The 25,234-nt window shown below is 35.7% G+C and overlaps 1 protein-coding gene across 1 annotated transcript in view; it reads right to left on the reverse strand.

The window, feature by feature from the left end:
- Positions 1–25,234, reverse strand: part of LOC123668004 (cullin-1) — a 51,556-nt gene that overhangs the window by 9,727 nt on the left and 16,595 nt on the right. The window contains exons 2-11 of the mRNA XM_045601825.1: positions 16,215–16,297; positions 11,527–11,641; positions 9,736–9,831; positions 6,998–7,144; positions 6,164–6,310; positions 4,866–5,045; positions 4,022–4,156; positions 3,362–3,520; positions 2,146–2,275; positions 1,236–1,369 (exon numbers count right to left, since the gene is read on the reverse strand). Coding sequence (XP_045457781.1) covers positions 1,236–1,369; positions 2,146–2,275; positions 3,362–3,520; positions 4,022–4,156; positions 4,866–5,045; positions 6,164–6,310; positions 6,998–7,144; positions 9,736–9,831; positions 11,527–11,641; positions 16,215–16,297 — 1,326 coding nt within the window. The remainder of the gene's footprint in view (positions 1–1,235; positions 1,370–2,145; positions 2,276–3,361; positions 3,521–4,021; positions 4,157–4,865; positions 5,046–6,163; positions 6,311–6,997; positions 7,145–9,735; positions 9,832–11,526; positions 11,642–16,214; positions 16,298–25,234) is intronic.

A 25,234-nucleotide genomic window follows, 5' to 3' on the forward strand; every position in this document is an offset into this window, starting at 1 on the left:
GATAGAAGTTTGTCAGGTACCTAGCACAGCAGCTAGTCACGCAATTAAAATGTTGAGTGGCATTTTTGCTCGTTTCGGTTTACCTAAACAAATAGTATCGGATAACGGCCCACCTTTCTCTAGGAATGAATTTTCAACATTTATTTTCGGAACCATACCATCCGGCATCAAATGGCGCGGCAGAAAATGCCGTCCATACAATTAATAGGACTATTAAGAAAGCTATTAGACAAAATTTAGATATTACTTTATTTTTACTTTACTATAGGAATACGGAACATTGTACAACGGGCGAAACGCCAGCGTCACTTATGTTCGGCCGCCGGTTACGTACTAAATTTAACGCTACGAGGCCTAATAGGGAGCTTAAAGTCAGAAACGTTCAAGAACATCTATAAAAGTACAGTACTCATGAGTCGCGCCTATTCGCCTATCGTCCCAGGGGACGATGTATGGCTACGTCAATATAGGGGGAACGATAAATGGGTGTCGGGGAAGGTAGTGGATAAAATGTGGAGAACAGATTATAGGGTAGATGCAGCAGGACGCGAAACGCACAGACATATTGACCAACTGAAACAGCGTAAACGGAGTTCACTAATCTGTCCTTCTAGCCCAGCGAGTGTCGGCGGGGACGGGAGCGACAAGCAGCGAGCCCGAAGCGCACGACACAGACGAGCCCGGGACGCATTAGCCCTTAGCCTCCCATCGAACCGCCTGGGTCTCGTCCCATACGTAGACGTAGCATGAAATAATATCATCTTTCGATATATAGTTGTTTCTTTATTGTTATTTTTATTTTATTTTTTGTTGTTGTTTAATTAATAGATTAATTAGGGTTTAGCATTTAGATAAGCTATTAATTGTACCTACATAGATTGTTGTAGGTAAATAGTTCATATCTGTTGTTTGTATGTGCTTATGTAAAGTTATATCGTAAATTTTTATTTTTAATGTATGTCTTAAATAAGGGTGGAGGTGTAATATAACGGTCGATCGACGCATCGATTGTCGCGCTCGATGACCGCGTCAAGTCGTTAATAAACTGTGTCACTGACAACTCGCTGTCCTTTATTTAAAAACATCTCAAAAACGACATTTTCTAAAAATGAATCCTAGCTATATCATAAATTTCATGAAAATTGTTGAGGAATCGTTTCCGAGATTCAGATTATATATATAATCTTATACAAGAATTGGTCGTTTAATAGTATTAGATAGAATGAGAAACTTACAACTTGGTTAAGTGTATCCTCAAGTTCGGCTTCCTCTGGATTCTTACTTGATTTCTTCAAAAGCAAATCGCAGTATTTCGCCAAAAGTTCCGGACTTTTCGATGATGAGTTGGCCGCTTTCGTTACTGCGTTACCTGGAAATATTTAAATTTTTAGTAATCTAGTACTTTTATTTATTTAAATGTTTATTAACGTGACAATACAGGAAAAAAAAATTGTATATTTGTTTATTGGAAAGCAAACAGCAAGACAAAACAGTAAAGGTAAATAAAAACGGCGACCGTTCTGGCTGGTTCTGGTTCTGGTAATGGTGCGTGTGCTGTGTCCGCCGCGCCTAAATACCAACACGGTTGCGGGTTTGATTCCCGCTCGGGGTAGATATTTGTGTTTATATAAACATCTATTCCCGGTCTGGTTGTGAGTCCTTGTGGGTCTCCCCACCGTACCTCGGAAAGCACGTTAAGCCCTTGGTCCCGGTTGTTATCATGTACACCCGATAGCGATCGTTACTCATAGTAGGGAATATTGGTGGATTAAGCTCTGATCCTTCTCCTATGGGGAAAGAGGCCTATGCAATGGGATATTATAGGCTGAAGCGTAAATAAAAACGAATAGTCCAAATTTATCAAATCAAATAATTCCTTATTTTGTGTTTGTTATTTCAGAATTTATAACTTTACGCTACGTGTTACCAACTCTGATGATTCTTTTTTTATACAAAAGCTGATAATAGTTATATGATCACATTTAAGGGAGAATTTAAGGGAGATTTAATGAGTAGTTTATGTGTTATTCCTTATTTTACTATGTTTTTGAGAAAAAATAATTGTTGTCTGAGTAAGACAATCGTGATTCTCGACAAGAGTGAATGAAACCTCGATCAACGTTTAGTATCAATACACATACTAACTATTAATAAACCTTCCACAGGCCTTGTCCAATGCGGCCACGAAGCCGGAGTCATTGTTGAAAGCGACCAACACCAGAGCGTTATACTTCTTGTGCACCTCGAGGATTGTTGACACGTAGACTTTCGGATCCTGAAAAGATAAAATATCTAAATCAGAAATTACTTTATCAAAGCAGGCTTCAAAGGCTCATTGACTAATGAGACTTGTAAGTGTGTTACGAAACTCTCTACGCTAAGATTTGCTGACTGCTCTTAAACATTCCCACGACATAAATCGTTAGCCGGAGCTTGTCGCAAAACTTTCCCACCTGGACGTGTGAAAACGACCCAACACGAAAAATGCCACACACCCCGATGCCCCGACTGAACGATGCTTCTTTAATTTTAAGTCACTCTTGTTTCTCACATCGAACAATTGTCACGTATCATTAATTATAATTTTGTAATAATAAATATAATTTTTAATTAAACTTTGCTTAACCGAAAATAAAAATCATCATATCAAAAATTTCGCTCTAGCGGGTACATCGTTCCATAGCTTAATTGGCTAGAGCGCCGACACGGTCAGTCGGAGACGCGGGTTCGAGTCCCGCTGGAGCGGTCAATTTTTGATATGATATTCAAAAATGTTTAGAATTCCTAATGTGGGGGTAACACAAAAATAAAATCGTAGGTATTAAACTTTGCTTTCTTTTGCTACCTTCGGCTGTCGCTTTTATAATTAGTGTGCTGTTACACATATTAAGTATAAATAAATAAATAATGAGTTTATAAATTTAAACTACATTTAATCAATCACGCAAAAAAGGCGCACCAAGACGTCGAGTTGCGGAAAAGAGCCCGTGAACAACAACAACAACTACATTTGTTTTTATGAATTAATATAAGTAAAAAACCTCTTTAAAAACAAGCTTTTATTCGAATGCCATTTTAAAACATAGGCGATATTTATTTTTTGATATATATATAATTATTATGTTCACAAAAAATAAAAATGCGGTACGAAGTCGACGCCAGGTCAGCTAGTGTAAGTAACATTTATTACTTTAACATGAAACATTTATTATTGAAACGAAACCTTTTTTAAACTTAAAGTCAGGGAACATTCCACTTCTGGATACATTCATAGGTCAACGGCAAGTTTGAACAAATACAAAACATAATCATACGTTAATTTTAACTGATCACGGCAGGGTCGTGCCTTTGTAGTACTGACCGTATGAGCGCAGTCGCCACACTTATCGATGGCATGCAGTCCTTGAGTGTGTATGTGTTGTTCTAGCAGCCGTCTTAGTTCTACGAGACCGTCTGGTATACGAGCCACTAGACTGTACATCCGACCGAGATCGGCATTCTTCTCGGCGTCCAGGAGTTTCTGTGGACGGATCAGAAATTATATTAGAACTGTTTTATACAATCTTTAAAAAGTTTGGGTTGAAATATGAAGGGAACAATTGAAAGTTATGGTTATATTTACACACACGCAAACAGGCGCACATATTTTAGCTCTGTTTAACCTACTCAGCATAGAAAAACAACACTTGAGAACAGTATTAATTAGGTGTTATTTTCGATAACATTGAGCTACTTGTTTCTTTTTATACAAGTAGGTCGGCAAACAAGCGTACGGCTCGCCTGATGGTAAGCGATTGCCGTAGCTTATAGACGCCTGCAACACCAGAAGCGTCGCAAGAGCGTTTACGACCTTACTACAAATTCCTCAGAGACGCTTTGGCTACCTCACCACAGGACACAACGCTGCTGCTCCAGATGTTGAGCAGGATATAGTATATTTCCCGCTGTGTAGTTACGCGGTACCCTAGTACAATAACTGTGTCTCCAGTATTATATGACAGTGGCCACGTGCCGGCCGCACCTGGAACTCGGCGTGGAAGATCTCGAGGTGCTTCTCGATGAGCACGCGGTCGCAGGTCTTGGCCAGGCGCTCGGCGGTGGTCTCGTGCAGGTACACCTGCACGCGCCGCTGCTCCTCCTGCAGCCGCTGCTCCGCCTGCGCGCCGGTAACACGGGTTAGCTGATGCAGTATTACTTTACATAACGATATCAGAAATAATCAATTTGCAACAGTTGACCGCACACGTTTCATTTTTTTTTTATGTCACTAGGTCGGCAAACAAACGTACGGCTCACCTGATGGTAAGCGATTACCGCAGCTTATAGACGCCTGCAACACCAGAAGCGTCGCAAGCGCGTTGCCGACCCGATCCCCAATCCCCCAGGAGCTCTGGTCACCTTACTCACCAACAGGAACACAATACTGCTTGAAAACAGTATTATTTTGCTGTGATCTTCTGTAAGGTCGAGGTACTACCCCAGTCGAGCTGCTCCATATTTTGAGCAGGAAATCCCTGCTATGCCCTACCTCAGTTAGGATGTACCGTACCTACGAATGACTACAAAAACCATACATTTGAATATTTTATATCATTATAAACGTTTTTCACTTAAAAAATGTGGACACAAAAGTTAATTTACATGCAAAAATACGACTCTGACGACGCGTTAGCGCAGTGGTCACAGCACTAGCTGTTGCGCTGGCAGTCGCGGGTTCGATCCCTGGTCACAATAAACATTTGTATTGGCCATACAGATGTTTGTCGTGGTCTGGGCGTTAGTGTTTGTGTATTGTATGTGTTTCCAGACCCCCTACACAGAAAATATTCCTACTGGGGGCCGTTGAGTGTGAGCGTTTATATTACCTTAATCATATACTCGGTGACGGGGTTGTTCCTCAGGAAGTCAGTACTCTCTCTCGTATAGAATCTCTCGGTGTCTTCCAGGAACACAGCTTCGAAGGTGTCCTTGTAGACCGCCAGATTCTGGCCACGGGCTGAAGGCTCCTCTTCATTTAAACCGAGGGCTACGTAGCAGTTGATTACCTAGAAAATATATCAATAAGTTTGTACTTGTATTTATTCTTATGGCTGGCCTAACTAAGATACAGATATAAATTTCTTAAAATTAGACAAGAAGTTTCACTATAAACTACTTCTGTCTACTTACGTCAATTACTTGGGTAATTTTTCAATTAAAATTATAAACAAAATTAGCGACGTCGTTTCTAAGCACTGTTTGCTTGGATGCAAAACGCAATATCAATTAATAAGAAAATCACCAAATTATAATTTTCCAGTGTTACAAATTCTATTTTTTCTAATTACAAAAAATTATAACAAAATGCATTATAGCCTTATCATCAATTTACAATGTGAAACTTTTACTGTAACCAATGTATAAATAAATACATTGGTACAATAGCTACTACACCTAGCAATAAATTTCGCCGAATAAGAAAAAATATAGATAAACTTGCAATGTATTATTTATATTTCGTTGGTAGTTGTGAAATCCAAAAAATAAAAAATTGTGTGTGTGTGTGTTAGCTTCTAGACGCGAATAAAGTTTACGCCTTAAGAACGATTACCGCGACATTTAACAATTTAATGTTCTATTAATTGAATAAAGTTATAAATAATTAAAAAAAAAAAAAGAACTAAGATCAAAATATAATTCGGCTATATATTATATAATTTGGATATATGTACGTATATCTTCACTATTAAACTTGTAATATCCTACAGATGGCTAAAGATTGCAGTTTAACCCACAACGCTACTGCGCTGCGGGTTAGCGATATGTTCCTTACTATAAGTAACGATCGCTATCAGGTGTACACGATAACAACTGGGACCTGTCGGTCCGTGTGTGCTTAACGTGCTCTCCGAGGCACGGTGGGGAGACAACCAGACTGGAAATAAATATTTGTATAAACGCAAATATCCACTCCGAGCGGGAATTGAACCCGCAACCGCCGCTGTTTATGCTTCACCGACACGGCACACGCACCATTACACTAGAGCGCTTGATAGTCACTCTCAGTGTTACTGCTATTGTTTCACACGGTTTCACTCCCCATATTTTATCCATACCGTGCGCTTTATATCGTTTCTCAAGGAGTAAACTCCCATAAATATTTAATTTAACGATTAAAACTCACCCCGGACACGAGCCTCGTGTTGATAGTCTCACCGTTTCTCTCTCTCTCGATGAGTTTCAACACAGCGTTGGTCACTTGTTTGTTCAAACGTTGGAACAAATGATCGCGCCAAGTCACCAACGCGAGCTGGTAGATTTCGTAGATACCCTGAAATAGTGATTATGTATGATTACATTTTATCTCTATACTAGAAAAGTATTTGTTTCTACAATAATTCGAAAACTATTTATTTTTTAACCGACTTCAAAAAAGACGGAGATTCGGAATTCGACTGTATTTTTACGTATGTGTTAACCTCATAACTTTTGAGTGAAGCGATTTTGGTGATTCCTTTTTTTAACCATGCAAGATATCACCAATTTTGTATTAGAACACAGTTTATATATATAGATATTGTAGCATCTGTAATTTGGTCCAACTTGGGCGATAGGGTACTTTTTATCTCAATTGGACCCGGTAGGTGGCGCTGCTATCGGTATGTATCCAATCAAATATGGTAGCTATTTTCCGGGTAGGACAGCTAGTATAAATATATAAATTTATTTACATTTCAAATTGGTGGTAGCTTCACTTAAAAAAAAATTACAATATTAATTTGTAAAATGAAGCTATTTTGATTTTGAATCGAAAGCTTGAGCTTGTCGTGTGCTCCCATTTAAATTTGATCGATAATGAGTATTTACTTGACTATTTTTTCATCTACCCACGTTGTATTAATTTTCAATGTAATTTAAGTAAAATAACAAACAATTATTTTTATCTAACTACAACTAAAAGTTAGTTCCATATATACGAATTAAATGTGACTTTAAAAGCTTATAACTATCAACTGACCTTCCTACCCTCTTCGCACTCACGTTTAACCCAATGCCTGTTCAGGTATGAGCACACTCCGTTGAGCACCCTCGATGAGAACTGGTACTCTTCCCATTGTGTCGTGTAGAAGCCCAGTACATCTTCACCCATTAGATCTACCCCATGCTGTGGGGAAAGCAAAATTTATCTAGTATATGTCAAAGACAGCGTTATTCTATCGCAAGACATTACTCACTGTTGTAAATTATTTATTGACTTGTTGTATAGTTTTTTTTTTTGTCATTGACTATTGTTATGTCCCCATGATAAATAGCAATGTAATAAATGTACTATTATCGTATTACCTTAATCTAATTTATAAATATATGTTAACTGTAATGCACAATTTTCAAATATCTGTACACTTAAGAAATCTGTTAATGTTTATTTGAAATAAAGAATTTATTATTATTATTATTATTAGTATAGCGTAGTCAGTAGTAGTTTAGTTGATGATGGAGTAAATAAATAAAATAGGATAAAAAACAAAATAGTGTAAAAATAAAGCAGTTACAACATATATGTGTAATGTATATATAGTAATTTAGTATATTTATTATATTTGATATATTCGTTACATATTTACTATCATTATAACAACAAAAGCTGTCAGTGTCGGACCATCCTAGCAGTTCCAGATGGTTTTAGAACTGCTGATCTGAAGTTACCGTATTGTTAAAAAAAAAATGTACGCACGTGTAACTATAGGGATAGTTACAAATATTTCATGTATTAAAATGGCATGGGTAACTAATAGCTCGGTAATGTTGTATATATAATTTAAAAAAAAAAAAAACTATCGCTAGACATCATGTCGGCTAAACAGTGGGATAATAGATCAAAGAAACTACGTCGTTAATGCAATCTTCGTTTTAATCATTTTCACAAAAATTTTCTTATGTCAGAACTTTACAGAATTGCGCGACAGTGCTGCCATCCTCAGAGGGTGCCGCGTCAAACTTTCGTTTTCGTTCTGTATTAGACTCCGAGATGTCGAGATGTTTGTTACCGAAGTTAACGGCTCGATCGACTTTTATAGATTTTTAAAGTAAAACTCTTTTACGCATTCTCGACTTGGGAAGAAAGCTGGTGAATGCGTGACGAGAGCGAGAGCGTTACGAAAAGTGTGATCAGGTGAGGCGAACGGAAGTTGAGAGGGAGATATAAGTTAGTGAAGAAAGAAAGAGAGAGAGTTACGTTTCGTATATTACTGTAGGAGCTAAAGAAAATTTTACTTCAGTCGTGTGGTCTAGAGCACACGTTTTTTTTTTTTTAGAGTAGATTAATTTGGTTCCAGACGATTTAAGCAGTGCCTGAAGAGCATTTTTTCTGATGGCTGTACAAGCCGATACGGGAGCGGCAGACTACCACAAAGCGAACAGGGAAGATGATGAAGGGGAGAAGATGCGCTAGTGTCATTACTATGTACGATTTTAAGCTATGGAATGATGTACCCGCTAGATCGAAATTTTTGATATGATGATTTTTATATTCAGTTTAAGCGAACCGTGGCGCCGTCTATAGTGAGCTCTTTTCTGAAACCCGTAACTATTCAAAGTTTCATATTACAATGAAAATCTTTGACAGGAGACGACACCATGCTATTTTTAATATGTACGATTTTTATTTTTGTGTTACCCACACATTAGGAATTCTAAACATTTTTGAATATCATATCAAAATTTGACCGCTGCGAACGAACGGGTTACGGGGTACGAGCTGGAGTTTGGACAAAAGTGTCGTTATTGTCGCTGTTTTGATGTTTTTTGTTTTTCCTGTTTGATTCAAAACCAGGCTTCATCATTATGGTTTTGACCATCCTTCACGCTCTTACGCCATTGGTCTCTGTTCTCGGCTAATTTTTCCCAGCTATTGTGGTTTATGTTCAAAGCCACCATATCGCGCTATATTTGGTAGGTGTGAGAATAAATAGGTCGTAGGCTATTTCTAACCCTACGTGATAATGTTGTCTTGACCCGTATGACAGAACAATGTTTGCCGTGTTAGCTAGTTTTTACGTATATGTAAAATTATGTATACGTTGAAAACGAATTAAACCGAAAAAAACTAGATGAATTGAGAATAGGTCCTTATAAAAATTGTAAACAAAATATCCAATTTAATTCAAAATGTAAACACGGGTCACAAAAAAGGCAAAATCAAATCTCTTCCATATTACAAAACTTATTCCAGTAGTAGAGTATGACACTAATATTTTGTAATTTAGAAAAAAATAGGTGGGGTGGGGTGGGGGGGGGGGGAGTGCGTGACACTTCATTCAAGTTATTAGTATAATTTGCAATTGTTCTTTGATGGATATTTGATCTGTGAATTGGTTGTTATGGAGCTGTTTTTTTCATATGAAAGGATTGTGAGAATTATATTGTAATTATAAATATTTAAATAATAGTTATAATAATTAAGTTAAATAATAGCTTTAAGTGTTGTTTCTCTTTTCAAAGCAACGCAATTATAGTTTTACTGTTTACCATAATATACAAGAATAATTATAAATTAAGACATTATATTATATTGTATGACTAGGGTGGCAAAAAAATATACAGCCCACCTGATGGTAAGCGATTACCGTAGCCGATAGACGCCTGAAACACCCGATCCCGTCCAGGACCTTACACTCCACAGGGACACAAGATTCTTGAGAGAAGTTATTATTTTGCAAGAAGTTTTTGTTTATTAATAAAACATTTATTACTCACCTCGAGTAAATTAATAAGATAGAATATGAGGAAATCGCGTAGCCTCTTGTACAACTCAAGACCGACAAGTTGAGCGCCGCCTTGGACTTGTCCACTCTGAAATGTAAAAAAAAAAACTATTTACTTCCGAGGTTACCGTCACTCTTGTTTTTGGTATTATTTTTAAGGATTCTTTATTTAAATGATAATAAGAGAATAAATCTAAATTAATAAAAAAATAAACAATTAATTTATAAAAATATAAATAAATATTTGTTATCATAGACACCTGATAGCGATTGTTACTCGTAGTAGGGAATATATCCGCCAACCCGCATTGGAGCAGCGTGGTGGATTAAGCTCTGATCCTTCTCCTACATGGGGAAAGAGGCCTATGCCCAGTAGTGGGATATTACAGGCTGAAGCGTATAAATAAATAAAGGCCTTACATTCAACGGCCCCTACGAAGATATTAATTTTATTTATCAAATCATCACCCAAAATGGACGCTGAAACATTACAATTACATAAAACAGTTCAATAAAGAAATATTAACTACAAACAATTATCTCATTTACAGTTGATAACAAAAATTCAACTAAGAAACTAGATTATATTACGCTTCCAAAAAGTTATAATATTCAAAGTTTAGTATTTTGTAGTAAATAATTGTTTTGGGTAATTGTAGACGTTTTCAAATCGAAAACCAAACTCTTAATGAACGTACCAACTTTACCTCCAATTCTTTGAAATTGTTATAGCGATGGTAAGTAAAAGTTTCATAATTAATAGCGATTCATATTTCGTATATCGGATTTTGACTTTAATTAATACCAATATCTTGATGATGCGTTGGCGCTAGAGATCACGGATTTAATACCCGCCCATGGCACCTATTACTATTTTATTTATTAGGTTAGCCAACAGTTGTTTACACTGATTCACGGACATTTAACATTTAAATATAATTAATACATAGCACAAGTGCAACAACCACTTATAGGCTAACACCACATGCAAAAATCACCGTTGCACTTAGTGAAAGATATGATTGCATTAGATAACACAATAGCCCAGCAATAATCACTTAATATCAGATACAGTTTGGGAATTACATAAGAACACATCATAGTGTCATCATTACAATATAAAAATTTCACAATTGATAGAAACGGGTGCGCAAGAAAAATTGATTCATAGTACATTATAGACACAAGTATTCACGTTTCACAATTTACATTTACTGTATGGGTAATACAGATGTTTACGACGGTTTTATTAATATGTAGTGTTTATGTATTTCCAGACACTTGACACACGATAAAATCCTACTGGGTACCGTTGATGTTTTTTTATTTATTAATGTCAAAATCTTGAGGATGCGTTGGCACAATGTTAGCAACTGGCTGATGAGCTGGTCATAGCGTGTTCGATACCCGCATATGATAAATATTGGTATAGGCTTATACAGATGTTTTTTACTGTACTGGGCGTTTGTGATTGTTGTGTCTTTGGACCGTCGACAAAGGATTCAAAATCAGGAAGCTGCTGGTTAGCACGAAGTTCTTCTTTCATTTGTTTATTACATTATATTATGAAAAAAAAGCTAAATTTGTCGCTAAACGCAAAACTCAAAAACGACTAGAACAATTTTTTAAGTTTTTTTTTTTGTAAAAATTTATCAAAATTGGTATATCAAAATAAAGTTACAAAAATTACAACTACACGTGTTTGACAGATCGAAACAGGACAACAAGAGTCTGTCGAATCAGCAAGATAACAATTAATTTTCCACGTCTTTTTCGTACTTACCGTTTTCTTACCACCATAGCTATTTCTGCTACTATTGCTATTGCCACTTGTTCGACTGGAACCGCTCGAACTAGAACTCTGCTGGTGAACTGACGTACAGTAGTTATATACATGCCTGTGTTTGTGCTAAGGAAATCTATGTAAATAAAAATGAATTGCCGAAATGTATGAACGTGCACACGAATTCCGAAAGAAAGTTAAATGAAAAATTCGTATAATTGCGGATAAAGATGGCGGCACGGAACTCGCCAGATCAGCAAATTACACACAAATTTTGATTTAACATTTTATATTCTATACAATTCAAATTACTTTTAAAGATAGTTTTAATTTTAATACTTAGTAACGACGACTAAAAATATTGTTACGTTTTAATCAAAAATCAGTTTTACGGATGAGTGGCTTAAACAAACTGAACTAATGTGCAATTTGTCTAAACATTTAATTCTATAATTTTGTAGTTTTATAGTCTCGATTATGGTCCAGGAGCCAGGTGCAAATTTGGTAAAATTATTTCCTCCTAATCGAAATTACGTAAAATGCATTAGATATTTATATTATGATACAGCCCGCCCTACTCACGGACTCGCAGCTGACGGTCGCGAATATTTATAATATTAATCGCAGATGCATTTTACGAAGTTTCTATTGGGTGGAAATGGTCATGAAAATCTGTCACTGGCTCCCGGACTATAATCTTATACTATTAAACGAGCAATTCTTGTATATATATATATAATCTGAATCTCGGAAACGGCTCCAACGATTTCCATAAAATTTAGTATATAGGAGGTTTCGGGGGAGATAAATCCATCTAACTAGGATTCATTTTTAGAAAATGACGTTTTATCCCTGTTTTTAGGGAGTGAAAAAATAGCTACAATATCGTTAGAATACGAAGGTAAATTTCGCAACTGTCATTAAAGTTGTAATAGCTCGGTGGGAAATCGGCCGGTCGGGATCAACCGAGGAGATCATGGTTCAAATCCCAATGTCTCTGATCAATTATTTTTTTCCTTTTTTTTCATTGCACTCGTTATTTTAAAAAAAAATATTATTCATATTTTATAAATATGTAATTCGAATTTAAACATGAATTCCAAAAAACACGATTTACTAAAAATACCGAGCTAGGCTCGGTCACCCAGGTACTATACTTAATTTATAGAATGTAATTATTTAGGTAACAATTGATCCGACCCTTCTTTTATATAGAAAAAGAGGCCTATACCCAGCTGTGAGATGTTACAGGCTGAATCAATAAAAAAAAAGTATAATATAGTCAAGCCGAAAACAAGCACTGCAGTACAAATAATAGGGGTAACATTAACGGGGGTAATATTAATACGGTTATTGACATGCGGGTAAAATCGTGAGAGACGTTTGTTTAGTGGATTGGAAAAATACTTGATATTCCTCCTCATTATGTCTTACGATAATTTTATATTTATATTGTATGTAATTCTTGCTTTGCTTTCTGTTCCGCGGGTTTGATTCCCGCCTGAGTCTGGGTGTAATATTTGTTTTGTTATATATATATATTTCTATGTATGTTTATAAAAAATAGTTATACCAGTCGGTTGTTACCTGTAACACAAGCATTAAGTTGCTTACCATAGGAGCAGACGACCGTGTGTGTGTGAATGTTATAAGATATTTTTTACTAGCCGTACTCGTATATATATATAGTAAAGTAATATATATATATATATATATATATATATATATATATATATAGTAAAGTTTTCATCTTGCTCACATTTCTCCGACTTGATTTACATATACTATTTTTTTTTTCACTGATTTTTTTGTTCAATAACCATGAAATAACCTATATCATTCCCGAATAGTGTAGCTTTCTGTTAGTGAAAGAATTTTCATGATCGGATTAGTATTTACGAAGATTAGCCCCTACAAACAAGTTAGAAACTTTACCTCTTTATAATATTAGTATAGATTTATTGAATTTTACCATTGAAAGCCATCTTAAAAAAGATGATGTAATTTTCTTGTTATGGTGTAGTGGTGCGAGTTGTCGACTAAAACACCGACATCGACATAGTCCCATTATTTATTGTCAAAATCGTGTATATTTGCCTAATCGTGTCTAATCGTTTACATATTAAAATTGTTGCATTTTTTTTGACACATGTGTGGCAACATCTATCCCGTGACAGACAAACTAGAGAAACACTGACGTATACTACATCGCGATATCAAAGTTATCAGAGCGATTAAAATATATACAAGAACCCGACACAACACCCGTCTGGTCGGAGGATCCTCCTTTTGCGATGGCGGATGACGAACAAACACCCTATTCCACCACACACCACAAACTGGTGACCCCGACGTGATTCTTCACACCCTCAAACTGGATGGTAATATAATCAGAGAGGAGTGTTGTGGCGACATCTATCGCGCGACATATGAACTACGAACTAAGATTCGCGTATCCTACATCGCGATATCAAAGTTATCAGAGCGATTGAGTATATGTACAAGAACCCGACAAGAACGGTTGGGGGCGGTAGTACACCAGACACAACACCCGTCTGGTCGGAAAGTCCTCCCTTTGCGATGGCAGACAAGAAACTTAACACCCTGTTCTTCAGACTTTAGAAACATAATTATTTACAAATTTGTCAATCAATTTACAATTTTTTATTATCTAATGATTATAGTAAATATAATGATATTAAAATAACTTTTTAATATATTATAGAAAACATTATTATATATTATACATATATACCTATACATTGAAACATCGACAAACACGCTGTACTTTATATATAATACTCGTATAAATTTATTGAACAATAATAAAAAAAAAATTGATCCATAACTGTGACTATTGTAAGCGCGCCATCCCATCGGTCCAGATGCAACAATGTAACTATGCTTGTAAATATTATAAAGGGAAACCTGTTATTGGCCTTATTTTTTTTGTAATTTAGTTATAGCATGTATTAACTGAAACGCTGTTGGTTTTCTTAATAAATAAATAAATAAATAAATAAATAAATAAATAAATTTGGAAAAAAATATTATGCGGTGTACATTTATGAAACGTTATCGATCTTACAGATTGATTAGGTTCTATTCGAACGCTTTAACCATTATCATTTTTACGACAAAATAAGTATAACCTCGAAAGTGTTAACGCATCAGTAATAAATCGACAACAAAAAAAAAAAATTAAGATTCATAAATATCTTCTTCTATATAAATATAATTGTGTTTGCTCGCAAACGAAAAAAAACCGACTTCAATTACATCGAAGAGTAATACAACGTAGATTGACGAAAAAATAGTCAAGTACGCGTTATCAGAGATTACTCAAAAATTAGTTATCAGATCTCGATAAAATTTATATATGACCACATGATAAACATCAGCTTTCGATTAGATTAAAAGTTATCAAAATCGATACACCCAGTAAAAAGTTATTGCGGATTTTCGAGAGTTTCCCTCGATTTCTCTAGGATACCATCATCAGATCCTGGTTTCCTTATCATGGTACAAACTAGGAATATCTAATTTCCAACAAAAAAAGAATTATCAAAATCGGTACATCCAGTAGAAAGTTATGCGGTATAATACAACGTAGGTCGACGAAAAAAGCGTCAAGTAAAAACGCATTATTAGATATAACTCGAAAAGTAGTTGTTAGAACTCAAATAAATTTAAATGGGACCAATTGACACACACCACCCTTCGATTAAATTTTTTTTTGTCAAAATCGGTCCACACGGTTAAAAGTTCTGATGTAACATACATAAAAAAAAATAAAAATACAGTCGAATTGAGAACCTCCTCCTTTTTTGGAAGTAGGTTAAAAAAAACTTACTATTAAATTTTGACAGAACGAAGTCTGTTCGGGCAGATAGTCTATACAAATAAATAAAATTGGAGTGTGTTTGTAATTTTAAAATAACCGCTTTTACAAAATGCATATAGTATGGTTGTACACACGGTGTACACGGTACGGTACACATGTATACACGGTGCATATACAACATCACATTTTTACAATTTTTACTTTCTGTTTGTTCTGGCTACTCTCTGAAACGGCTGGACCGATTTTCACGAGACTTTGACTTGCAGATAGCTGATGTAATAAGGAGTAGCCTAGGCTAAATTATTTTAGAAATTTATTTTATAACTCTGCGAACTGAACTTTTTTGTTAAATTCGACGCGGACGAATTTTGTTAAATTCCACGCGGACGAAGTCGCGGGCACAGCTAGTTTATAAATAAAGATAAATTTAATAATTAAACATTTAAAAAACTGAATAAGCCGCGATAAGATCTGAAAAAGTTGTCTCATTATAATGAGTGAAATTAGCGTAAATATTAGAAAACAATATAAATTTCTTAATTTGCTTTGTTATCTCACATATAACATATAAAGTCGCGTAACATTTTATTTGTTTCACTATCAATGTAAATTTTATCTATGTGATATTTTTATGCAATCAGTTTCTTACACAAAAGTTACTGATAAACTATCAGACACATTTTTACCTGGATTTAATTTGAGATTTTCTTGGTTATATTTATAATGGAGGCCATCATCTTCACAACTTGAGGGGCATGCATATTTTTTATTACAAACTTTTCTTTACTTTTTTTGAAATAATGAAATAAAAGGCTTTTTAATTTTATTTATTTATAAAGGATACGTATATAAGTCCATGTATCTTTGCTTAACCATAAGCTGTCTCGTGTATACTTGCTCGATGCCTTCCCTGAGGTCGCCCCATATCTGAAAGAGATAGAAAACTAATTAAAAACCAACAAATCATAGCTGTAAAAATTAACATATTTCTTTGAATTCAAAAATAAAATAAAATAATAATTTAAATATTGTTAAATTTCCTAAATAAATATCCAATAATTTCGTGTCAGAAAATCATTTTAACTATATTTTATTATATTGGTCAATATAGTATTGACTTTAACTTATTAGCATAGTTAAATGTAAGTATGTAGAATTGTAGATTTTTGATAAATTATTTGTATCTATGTGAACTCGCTAGTAAACTTTATAAAGGAATAAAAATTATAATTTGAATGAACTCATTCTTACCGCTGCAATGTTTGTCCAAGCAGCCATTTTATAATATTGTTATATTTGTAATGTAATATGTAAAGTCATCTATAAACTAACAGTAAATAAACATTTATAATATAAAGAAAATAATGTTAAACAATAAGTATTTGTTGCACTCGAGCTAATGTTGAAATACAAAAAAAAAAAAAAATCTACGACTACCCTCTTCAATTTTTAATGACATTATTTTTATTTTTATCGTAATACCGTCTATAAGAATGCACAATATGTAAAAATTATTAAAACTTATAGATTCTGCAGAGAAGAATCGGAAAGAAACTCTTTTGAAAATAATATAGGTATAAGCTGTATTTAAGTTAAAATCAATAACAAAAAACCTACGTTTCTAAGTGCGTGCACCGCGTGTACACACCGGCGACTGCTGGTTCTAATCCCGCTCGGGATGGGTATTTGTACAAATATTTCCGGTCTGGTTGTCTGTCTTTGTGGGTCTGTCCACCGTGCCTCGTAGAACACGTTAACCAGTCGGTCCAGCTTGTTATCATAGACACATGATAGTGATCGTTACTCATAGTAGGGAACATATCTGCCAACCTGCAGAGACTCCACTCCGATCCTTGTCCAACGAGGAGAAAGGGGCCTAACGCGAAAATACGTAAATACTATACGACTACATGAAAAAGACTGATCTGCTTTAAGACAAAACGACACAAAATTTTTGATTTGAATTTAAAGGAAATACCACACCGAATAGATATCCTCCTCCTTCCTTTTGTGTGTCACCTGCGCTTTTTTCCGTGGCATTTTAGCACTATAATATGTACACTTAACTTCAACCTTAACTTTTTATCTCATTTATCATAAAAATACGTTTTTTACATAAGAATTATTCAAATTTATGATAATTTCATTGTCGTCGGGTAAATAAAATTATTGCGGTCATGTCAATATGACTGTTGTCGGTAACATTTATTTTATTAATGTATGTAATTAGGATACAAAAAATCTATGTGGTAGATTATAAAACTACCCTCGTCGAGATATGTTCTCGATTTAACTTCTCGGACTACTTTCGCAATATTACGCTTTGTATAAATCATAAACTAGCTAACATTGTTTTCTACAATAATGGGGAATATACGTTTAAATGTAGGTATTTTATTATTAGAAAAAATAATACGATCAACGACAGAAACTTTTAAAAGGATTGCAATTCACTTTTTTTTAAAGTATAACTTTTTATCATCAGCCTTTCTCACTGACGCAAGAATAATGAATTCCAAAAATAAAATCATTTCGTTGTAATTTTAAAAGTGAAACTTGTTTTAATAATGCAGCACTGATAAGATCTGGCCGCTTCTATGTTGTACCTGCAATATAATTTTAAAAACATATGGATATTATTCCTACTCCAATCCGCAGCGGACGGGCGTGGAGGATCGAACTTCAGTTCTGCTACTCCTAATAGTATGACTTTCAATTGTTATTCCATATTTTCGTTTAGGAAACTATAATTTTCTTTATACTGATAAAATATTTTTATGAAAATCTAATTGTCTCCCATTGTTTCAGATTATAGGATAATTAATTGCTCTATAACCTAATCTAATCGGTCCACAGTTTATGTAAAAAAGTACGTGGAATAAGCATTAACTTCCCTTTAATCTGGGTTCAAAAAAAACAAAACAAAATAATCAAAGCAAAACATTCGGAAATGGTTACTTCTTTACATACCGACTTATCTGATGTTAATTTTTTATCTAAAAATAATATTACTCAAATCTGGGACGTAACGCGCTTTTTAATCATAAAGATTATTGAATCCCTTGGCTTCAATCCAAGAGTTGTATTAAAAATATCGCTTGCTAAGTATCGAATAATACGTGATTTCGTTACTTGGAGTTTATCAATAATGTCTGCAGCGTGCCCTGGATACTATCTCTAGCGCTGGTTGCGGAATTCATTTTGTTTGAACGCGTTGTTTTTATTTGTATAAATATGTTAGTAACATTAGTTTATAGGTGACAGCCGAAGTTTAGAATAGAAAAAAGTGTGTTTGACTACACGACTTAAGTAAAATTTCTTTAGCTGCATCTAACTTATATCTCCCTCTTAACTTCCGTTCGCCTCGCCCCATCACACTTTTCATTACGCTCTCGTCACGCATTCGCCAGCTTTTACTTCAAAAATAATATTTTAAATAATAAATAATAATAAATTAATAAATATCTACACAATACACACACGGTCGTCTGTTCCTACAGTAAGCAACTTAATGCTTGTGGTTATAGGTAACAGCCGACTGGTATATAGCTACATATTTTTTTTCGATAAACAAACTTATAAATAATACATATATAAATATATATTTATATTACACCCAGACTCGGGGTGGGAATCGAACCCACAACCCTCCGTTGAAAAAGCAGGGTCACTACAAATTGCGCCAACGAGCTAGTCAAATCAATTTTGAGACGTATTTTTGACTAGATTAGTTGCTTTAATACAAATCGCAAGTATATTTTTTTAATGTATATCCTTTAAAATGTCTTTCAACTTAATAATATTAGTAGCGCTATATAGATATACCGCCTCCATACCCCGCACGAGTGCGTTGCACGCCCTGCCCGCCTACAGCCGCGGCTTATAATATTAAATACTTTAATGTCCTTATAAATGAAGCATTATTCTTGATTCACGGAAGGTCATATCACGTATAGAGTTACAAATAATTTAATATACGATGTCGACGCCATTTTAAACGTGACGCAAACTCAGTAATGTATTTGATAACTATGTGTAATAAAGATGCAATAGATACGAGTATGATAAAATACGTGACGTTTCGAAAATATTTTATAATTAGCGACCCGCCTCGCCTTCTCACGGGTGCAAAAACTATCAGTGTTCCTCTAGTATATCGTCCATGTATTATACATAAAAACCTTCCCCTGGAATCAGTCTAGTTACTAAAGAAAACCGCATCAAAATCCGTTGGGTAGTTTTAAAGATCTAAGCATACTTGAAGCATAGAGATAGCGGGAAGCGACTTTGTTTTATACTATAACTAGCTGTGCCCGCGGCTTCGCCCGCGTTGAAATCAGTTTGTCACAAAGTTTTCACGGTAAACTTCCAGTGAAACTCTCATCAAAATCGGCTTAGCCGTACCGTAAACCTTCCTCTTGAAGCCCTCTCTCCATTGGTGAAACCGCATGAAAAGCCGTTCAGTAGATTTTGAGGGAATCGACCACATACGCTTTTGAGGACTTTGTTTTATAATACACTAACTGTTGCCCGCGACTACGTTCGCGTGGTTATGAAGATATGCATTACTTTTTAAGATGTTTAACGCAAAATATTTTTTTATTTCAGTCACTTGAAATGCTTATCACACTGAGTAACTTTTTAAAAGGCACAATTTAGTATAATTTAATAGTTATTTTTATAAAACCTCTTTATACACCACATTTTTAGCTTTATTTTCAAGCTGCAGTATAAATAACCTATCAGGCGAATTTATAGCTGCTGTTTATGTTTTGTACAAACTATCATCCCCAATTAAACCCTCTTAGCGGTGGAATATCGCAAAATCCGTTCTTAGCGGACGCCTACTTACTATAATCTACCTACCTACCAAATTTCATTTTTGTCCATCCTGGATGGATTAAAAACCACTGGATGGTCCCAGCGGTTTTTGAGTTCTCGTGATGAGTGAGTCAGTGACCTTTCTCTTTTATATATATAGATTACGATACATTATTTGGACACCTCCTCACCATCTATAGAGCATACATTTTAAATTTCAAGTCTCTTACTCAAAAACATAGGACTTTCATATAAACTTCCAACCCCCGTTTTATCCCCTTAAGGGTCAAGTTTCGTAAAAGCCGGTCTTAACAGATGTTTACACCCTATAAGGAACCTACCTGCCAAACTTCAAGTATGTGGCTATTATAGTTTCGGAGATTTCGTGATGAGTGAGTCAACCTACAATCCCCCATTTTAACCCTAAAAGAGAGTTGATTTCTAAAGATACATTATTTGAACACCATCTCACTATATATGGAGCATACATTTTAAATATCAAACATCTTACTTCAAAAACATAGAACTTTCATACAAACTTCCAACCCCTGTTTTACCGCCTTAGGGGTCGAGTTTCGTAAAATCCGTTCTTAGGGATGTCTACGCTCTATAAGGAACCTACCTGCCAAATTTCAAGTTTCTAGGTGTAATAGTTTCGGAGATTTCGTGATGAGTGGGTCAACCTACCATCCCCCGTTTTAACCCCAAAAGGGAGTTGATTTCTAAAGATACATTATTTGGACACCTTCTCATCATTTATAGAGCATACATTTTAAATATCAAGCATCTTACTTCAAAAACATAGAACTTTCATACAAACTTCCAACCCCCGTTTTACCCCCTTAGGGGTCGAGTTTCGTAAAATCCGTTCTTAGCGGATGTCTACGCTCTATAAGGAACCTACCTGCCAAATTTGAAGTTTCTAGGTGTTTATAGTTTCGGAGATTTCGTGATGAGTGGGTTAACCTACCATCCCCCGTTTTAACCCCAAAAGGGAGTTGATTTCTAAAAATACATTATTTGAACACCTTTTTATCATTTATAGAGCATACATTGTAAATATCAAGCATCTTACTTCAAAAACATAGAACTTTCATACAAACTTCCAACCCCCGTTTTACCCCCTTAGGGGTCGAGTTTCGTAAAATCCGTTCTTAGCGGATGTCTACGCTCTATAAGGAACCTACCTGCCAAATTTCAAGTTTCTAGGTGTTATAGTTTCGGAGATTTCGTGATGAATGACCTTTCGCTTTTATATATATTACTAGCTGTGCCCGCGGCTTCGCCCGCGTTGAAATCAGTTTGTCACAAAGTTTTCACGGTAAACTTCCAGTGAAACTCTCATCAAAATCGGCTTTGCCGTTCCGTAAACCTTCCTCTTGAAGCCCTCTCTCCATTTGTGAAACCGCATAAAAATCCGTTAAGTGGATTTTGAGGGAATCGGTCACATACGCTTTTGGGAACTTTGTTTTATAATACACTAACTGTTGCCCGCGACTACGTCCGCGTGGTTATGAAGATATGCATTACTATTAAGATGCTTAACGCAAATTATTTTTTTATTTCAGTCAATTGAAATGCTTATCACTCTGAGTAACTTTTTCAAAGGCACAATTTAGTATAATTTAATAGTTATTTTTATAAAACCTCTCTATACACCACATTTTTAGTTTTATTTTCAGGCTGCAGTATGAATAACCTATCAGGCGAACTTGTTGCTACTGTATATGTTTCATACAAATTATCAATCCCAATTAAACCCCCTTAGCGATGGAATACCGCAAAATCCGTTCTTAGCGGACGTCTACTAACTATAATCTACCTCCCTGCGAAATGTCATCTTTGTCCATCTTGGATGGATGGACTATCCAGCGGTTTTTGAGTTCTCGTGATGTCAATCAGTGACCTTTGTCTTTTATATGTATAGATTACGATGTATTATTTGGACACTTCCTCGCCATCTATAGAGCATACATTTTAAGTTTCAAGTCTCTTACCTTAATAACATATGACTTTCATATAAACTTCCAACCCCCGTTTTATCCCCTTATGGATCGAGTTTCGTAAAATCAGTTCTTACAAAATGTCTACGCCTTATAAGGAACCTACCTGCCAAATTTCAAGCTTGTAGGTGTTATAGTTTCGGAGATTTCGTGATAAGTGAGTCAACCTACCATCCCCCGTTGTAACCCCAAAAGGGATTTATTTTCTAAAGATACATTATTTGGACAACTTCTCACCATCTATATAGCATACATTTTAAATTTCAAGTCTCTTACTTCAAAAACATAGGACTTTCATACAAACTTCCAACCCCCTTTTTACCCCCTTAAGGGTCGAATTTTGTAAAATTCGTTCTTAGCGGATGTCTACGCTCTATAAGGAGCCTTTCTGCCAAATTTCAAGTTTGTAACTGTTATAGTTTCGGAGATTTCGTGATCAGTGAGCCAACCTACTATCCCCCGTTTTAACCCAAAAAGGGGTTGATTTCTAAAGATACATTATTTGGACACCTTTTCACCATCTATCTATAGAGCTTACATTTTAAATTTCAAGTCTCTTACGTCAAAAACATGGGACTCTCATACAAACTTCCAACCCCCATTTTACCCCTTTAGGGGTTGAGTTTCGTAAAATCCGTCCTTAGCGGATGTCTACGTCCTATAAGGAGCCTACCTGCCAAATTTCAAGTTTGTAGGTGTTATAGTTTCGGAGATTTCGTGATGAATTATAGATTATAGATTATAGATGTAGTGATTTGTCATCTAGGTGCTGGATCAAGATCCAACTCTCCTATATTGTGAAAGAGGCCTGTGCCCGCTCAGCTGCTGGATATTAATCATCAACATTTTAGAGTTATCTTATTTATTTATTTATTTATTCGAAATGAAAATCCGAAGTACAGAAACATATTCTCTTATATATATCTCATATATCTTATATATAAAATTCTCGTGTCACAATGTTAGTTAAGGTACTCCTGCGAAACGGCTGGACCGATTTTTACGAAATTTTGTGTGCATATCGGGTAGGTCTGAGAATCGGCCAACATCTATTTTTCATACCCCTAAGTTATAAGGGGGGGGGGGGGATTAAGATTAACATGTTATGTTTGTTATCAAATAAAGAAAAAAACGGACATCAATTTATATCGACAAGAATAGTACAATAGACCTTATCTATACTAATATTATAAAGAGGAAAGATTTGATTGTTAGTTTACGCTTCATCTGAAGGATCAGAGCTTAATCCACCACGCTGCTCCAATGAGGGTTGGCGGTTCTATTCCCTACTATGAGTAACGATCGCTATCAGGTGTCATGATAATAACCGGGACCGACGGCTTAACGTGCTCTCCGAGACACGGTGGGGAGACCCACAAGGACTGCACAAACACCCAGACTACGGCAAACACCTGCATGGCCAATACTAATGTTTTGTCATGTGCGGGGATCGAACCCACCGCCAGCGCAACAGGTACAATCCATGGCTGTGACCGTTGCGCCAACGCGGCGTCACGGCGATTGTTAGTTTGTTTGCATTGAATAGGTCCCAAAAGTAATTAACCGATTCGAAAAATTCTTTCACTGTTGGGAAGCTACACTATCCGCGGGTGACATAGGCTATATTATATATTGTTTTTAAATGAGAGAAAAATTATTTTGAAATTTTTGTTAAATACCCGTGCGAAGCCGGGCGGGATGCTAGTTAAAGATAATTCAAAAACTACCCGCCAGATTTCGCTCAAATTCAAATTATAGTCTAAGATAATTATTGCCAAACCTACGGCTCACCAATAATCAGGTGAGCCGTAGGCTTGTTTGCCGACCTAGTTATACAATAAAAAGGCTTACAACCCGAGTAGAAAAAAGGTCAGGCTCAACCAGATCATGTATCTGGACCGGATCAGGATAGAATAAGGTACGCCTGATCCGGCAAGCTCTATCAGGACCAGGTCCGGTCCAGACAAAGATAGCCTGATGTAAAATATAATCAAGTATGGTAAGGCATACTGGATCAGGACCAGGTCCGGTCCAGACAAGGATGGCCTGATGTAAAATACAACCAAGTATGGTAAGGCATACTTCATCAGGACCAGGTCCTGTCCAGACAAGGATGGCCTGATGTAAAATACAACCAAGTATGGTAAGGCATACTTCATCAGGACCAGGTCCGGTCCAGGCGAGGGTAGCCTGATGTAAAATATAACTAAGTGTGGTAAGGCATACTGCATCAGGACCAGGTCTAGATCAAATAAGAACAGCCTAGGTAGTAAAGAATATAGCCACTCCCTCTCTTCCCGTGGGTGTCGTAAGAGGCGACTAAGGGATAACACAGTTCCACTACGACCTTGGAACTTAAGAAGCCGACCGATGGCAGGATAACCATCTAATCGCTGACTTTGAAACACCCAGGCCAAAGATGGGCAGCAGCGTCTTAGGTGCGACAAAGCCAGCCCTGCGGTCACCAACCTGCCTGCCCAGCGTGGTGACTATGGACAAAACACGCGAGTTCACACCATTTTTGGCGTGAACTTATGGAGGCCTATGTCCAGCAGTGGATCTGTGATCGGCTGAAATGATGAAGATGATTTAAGTCGTATTTGCATCAAATCAGATTAATCTGGTGTTAATTTTTTTCAACTGAACTCAGCCAGCATAAAATTTATTAGTCAACAATGGAATAAATAACAATTTAATTCAATTCAAGATATTTTTGACCAAAAATTTTAATGAATCTAATCGTTTAATATTATTAGTCTAGTAAATACCATATAGCTGAGTAAATAATAATAACTATTATATTCGTAATCTTCCACCCGCTTATATTTATATATTTAAGTAAGTATATCTAAATTTATCATATTTTTATACCTATAAGTATTTATTATATTACTAGCTCGGCCCGCTCTGATATCAATCTGATAATATCTCTGAATCACGTAAAGTTAATCTCAAAACTTCAAACACGATATCTTCGTAACCACGGGGTTTACGCGAAAAGCACACTACGGGGGGGTAAAAAACCCACCCTCCCCACCAC

Source organism: Melitaea cinxia, chromosome 29 (genome assembly GCF_905220565.1).
Source record: "Melitaea cinxia chromosome 29, ilMelCinx1.1, whole genome shotgun sequence".
Lineage (NCBI taxonomy): Eukaryota > Metazoa > Arthropoda > Insecta > Lepidoptera > Nymphalidae > Melitaea > Melitaea cinxia.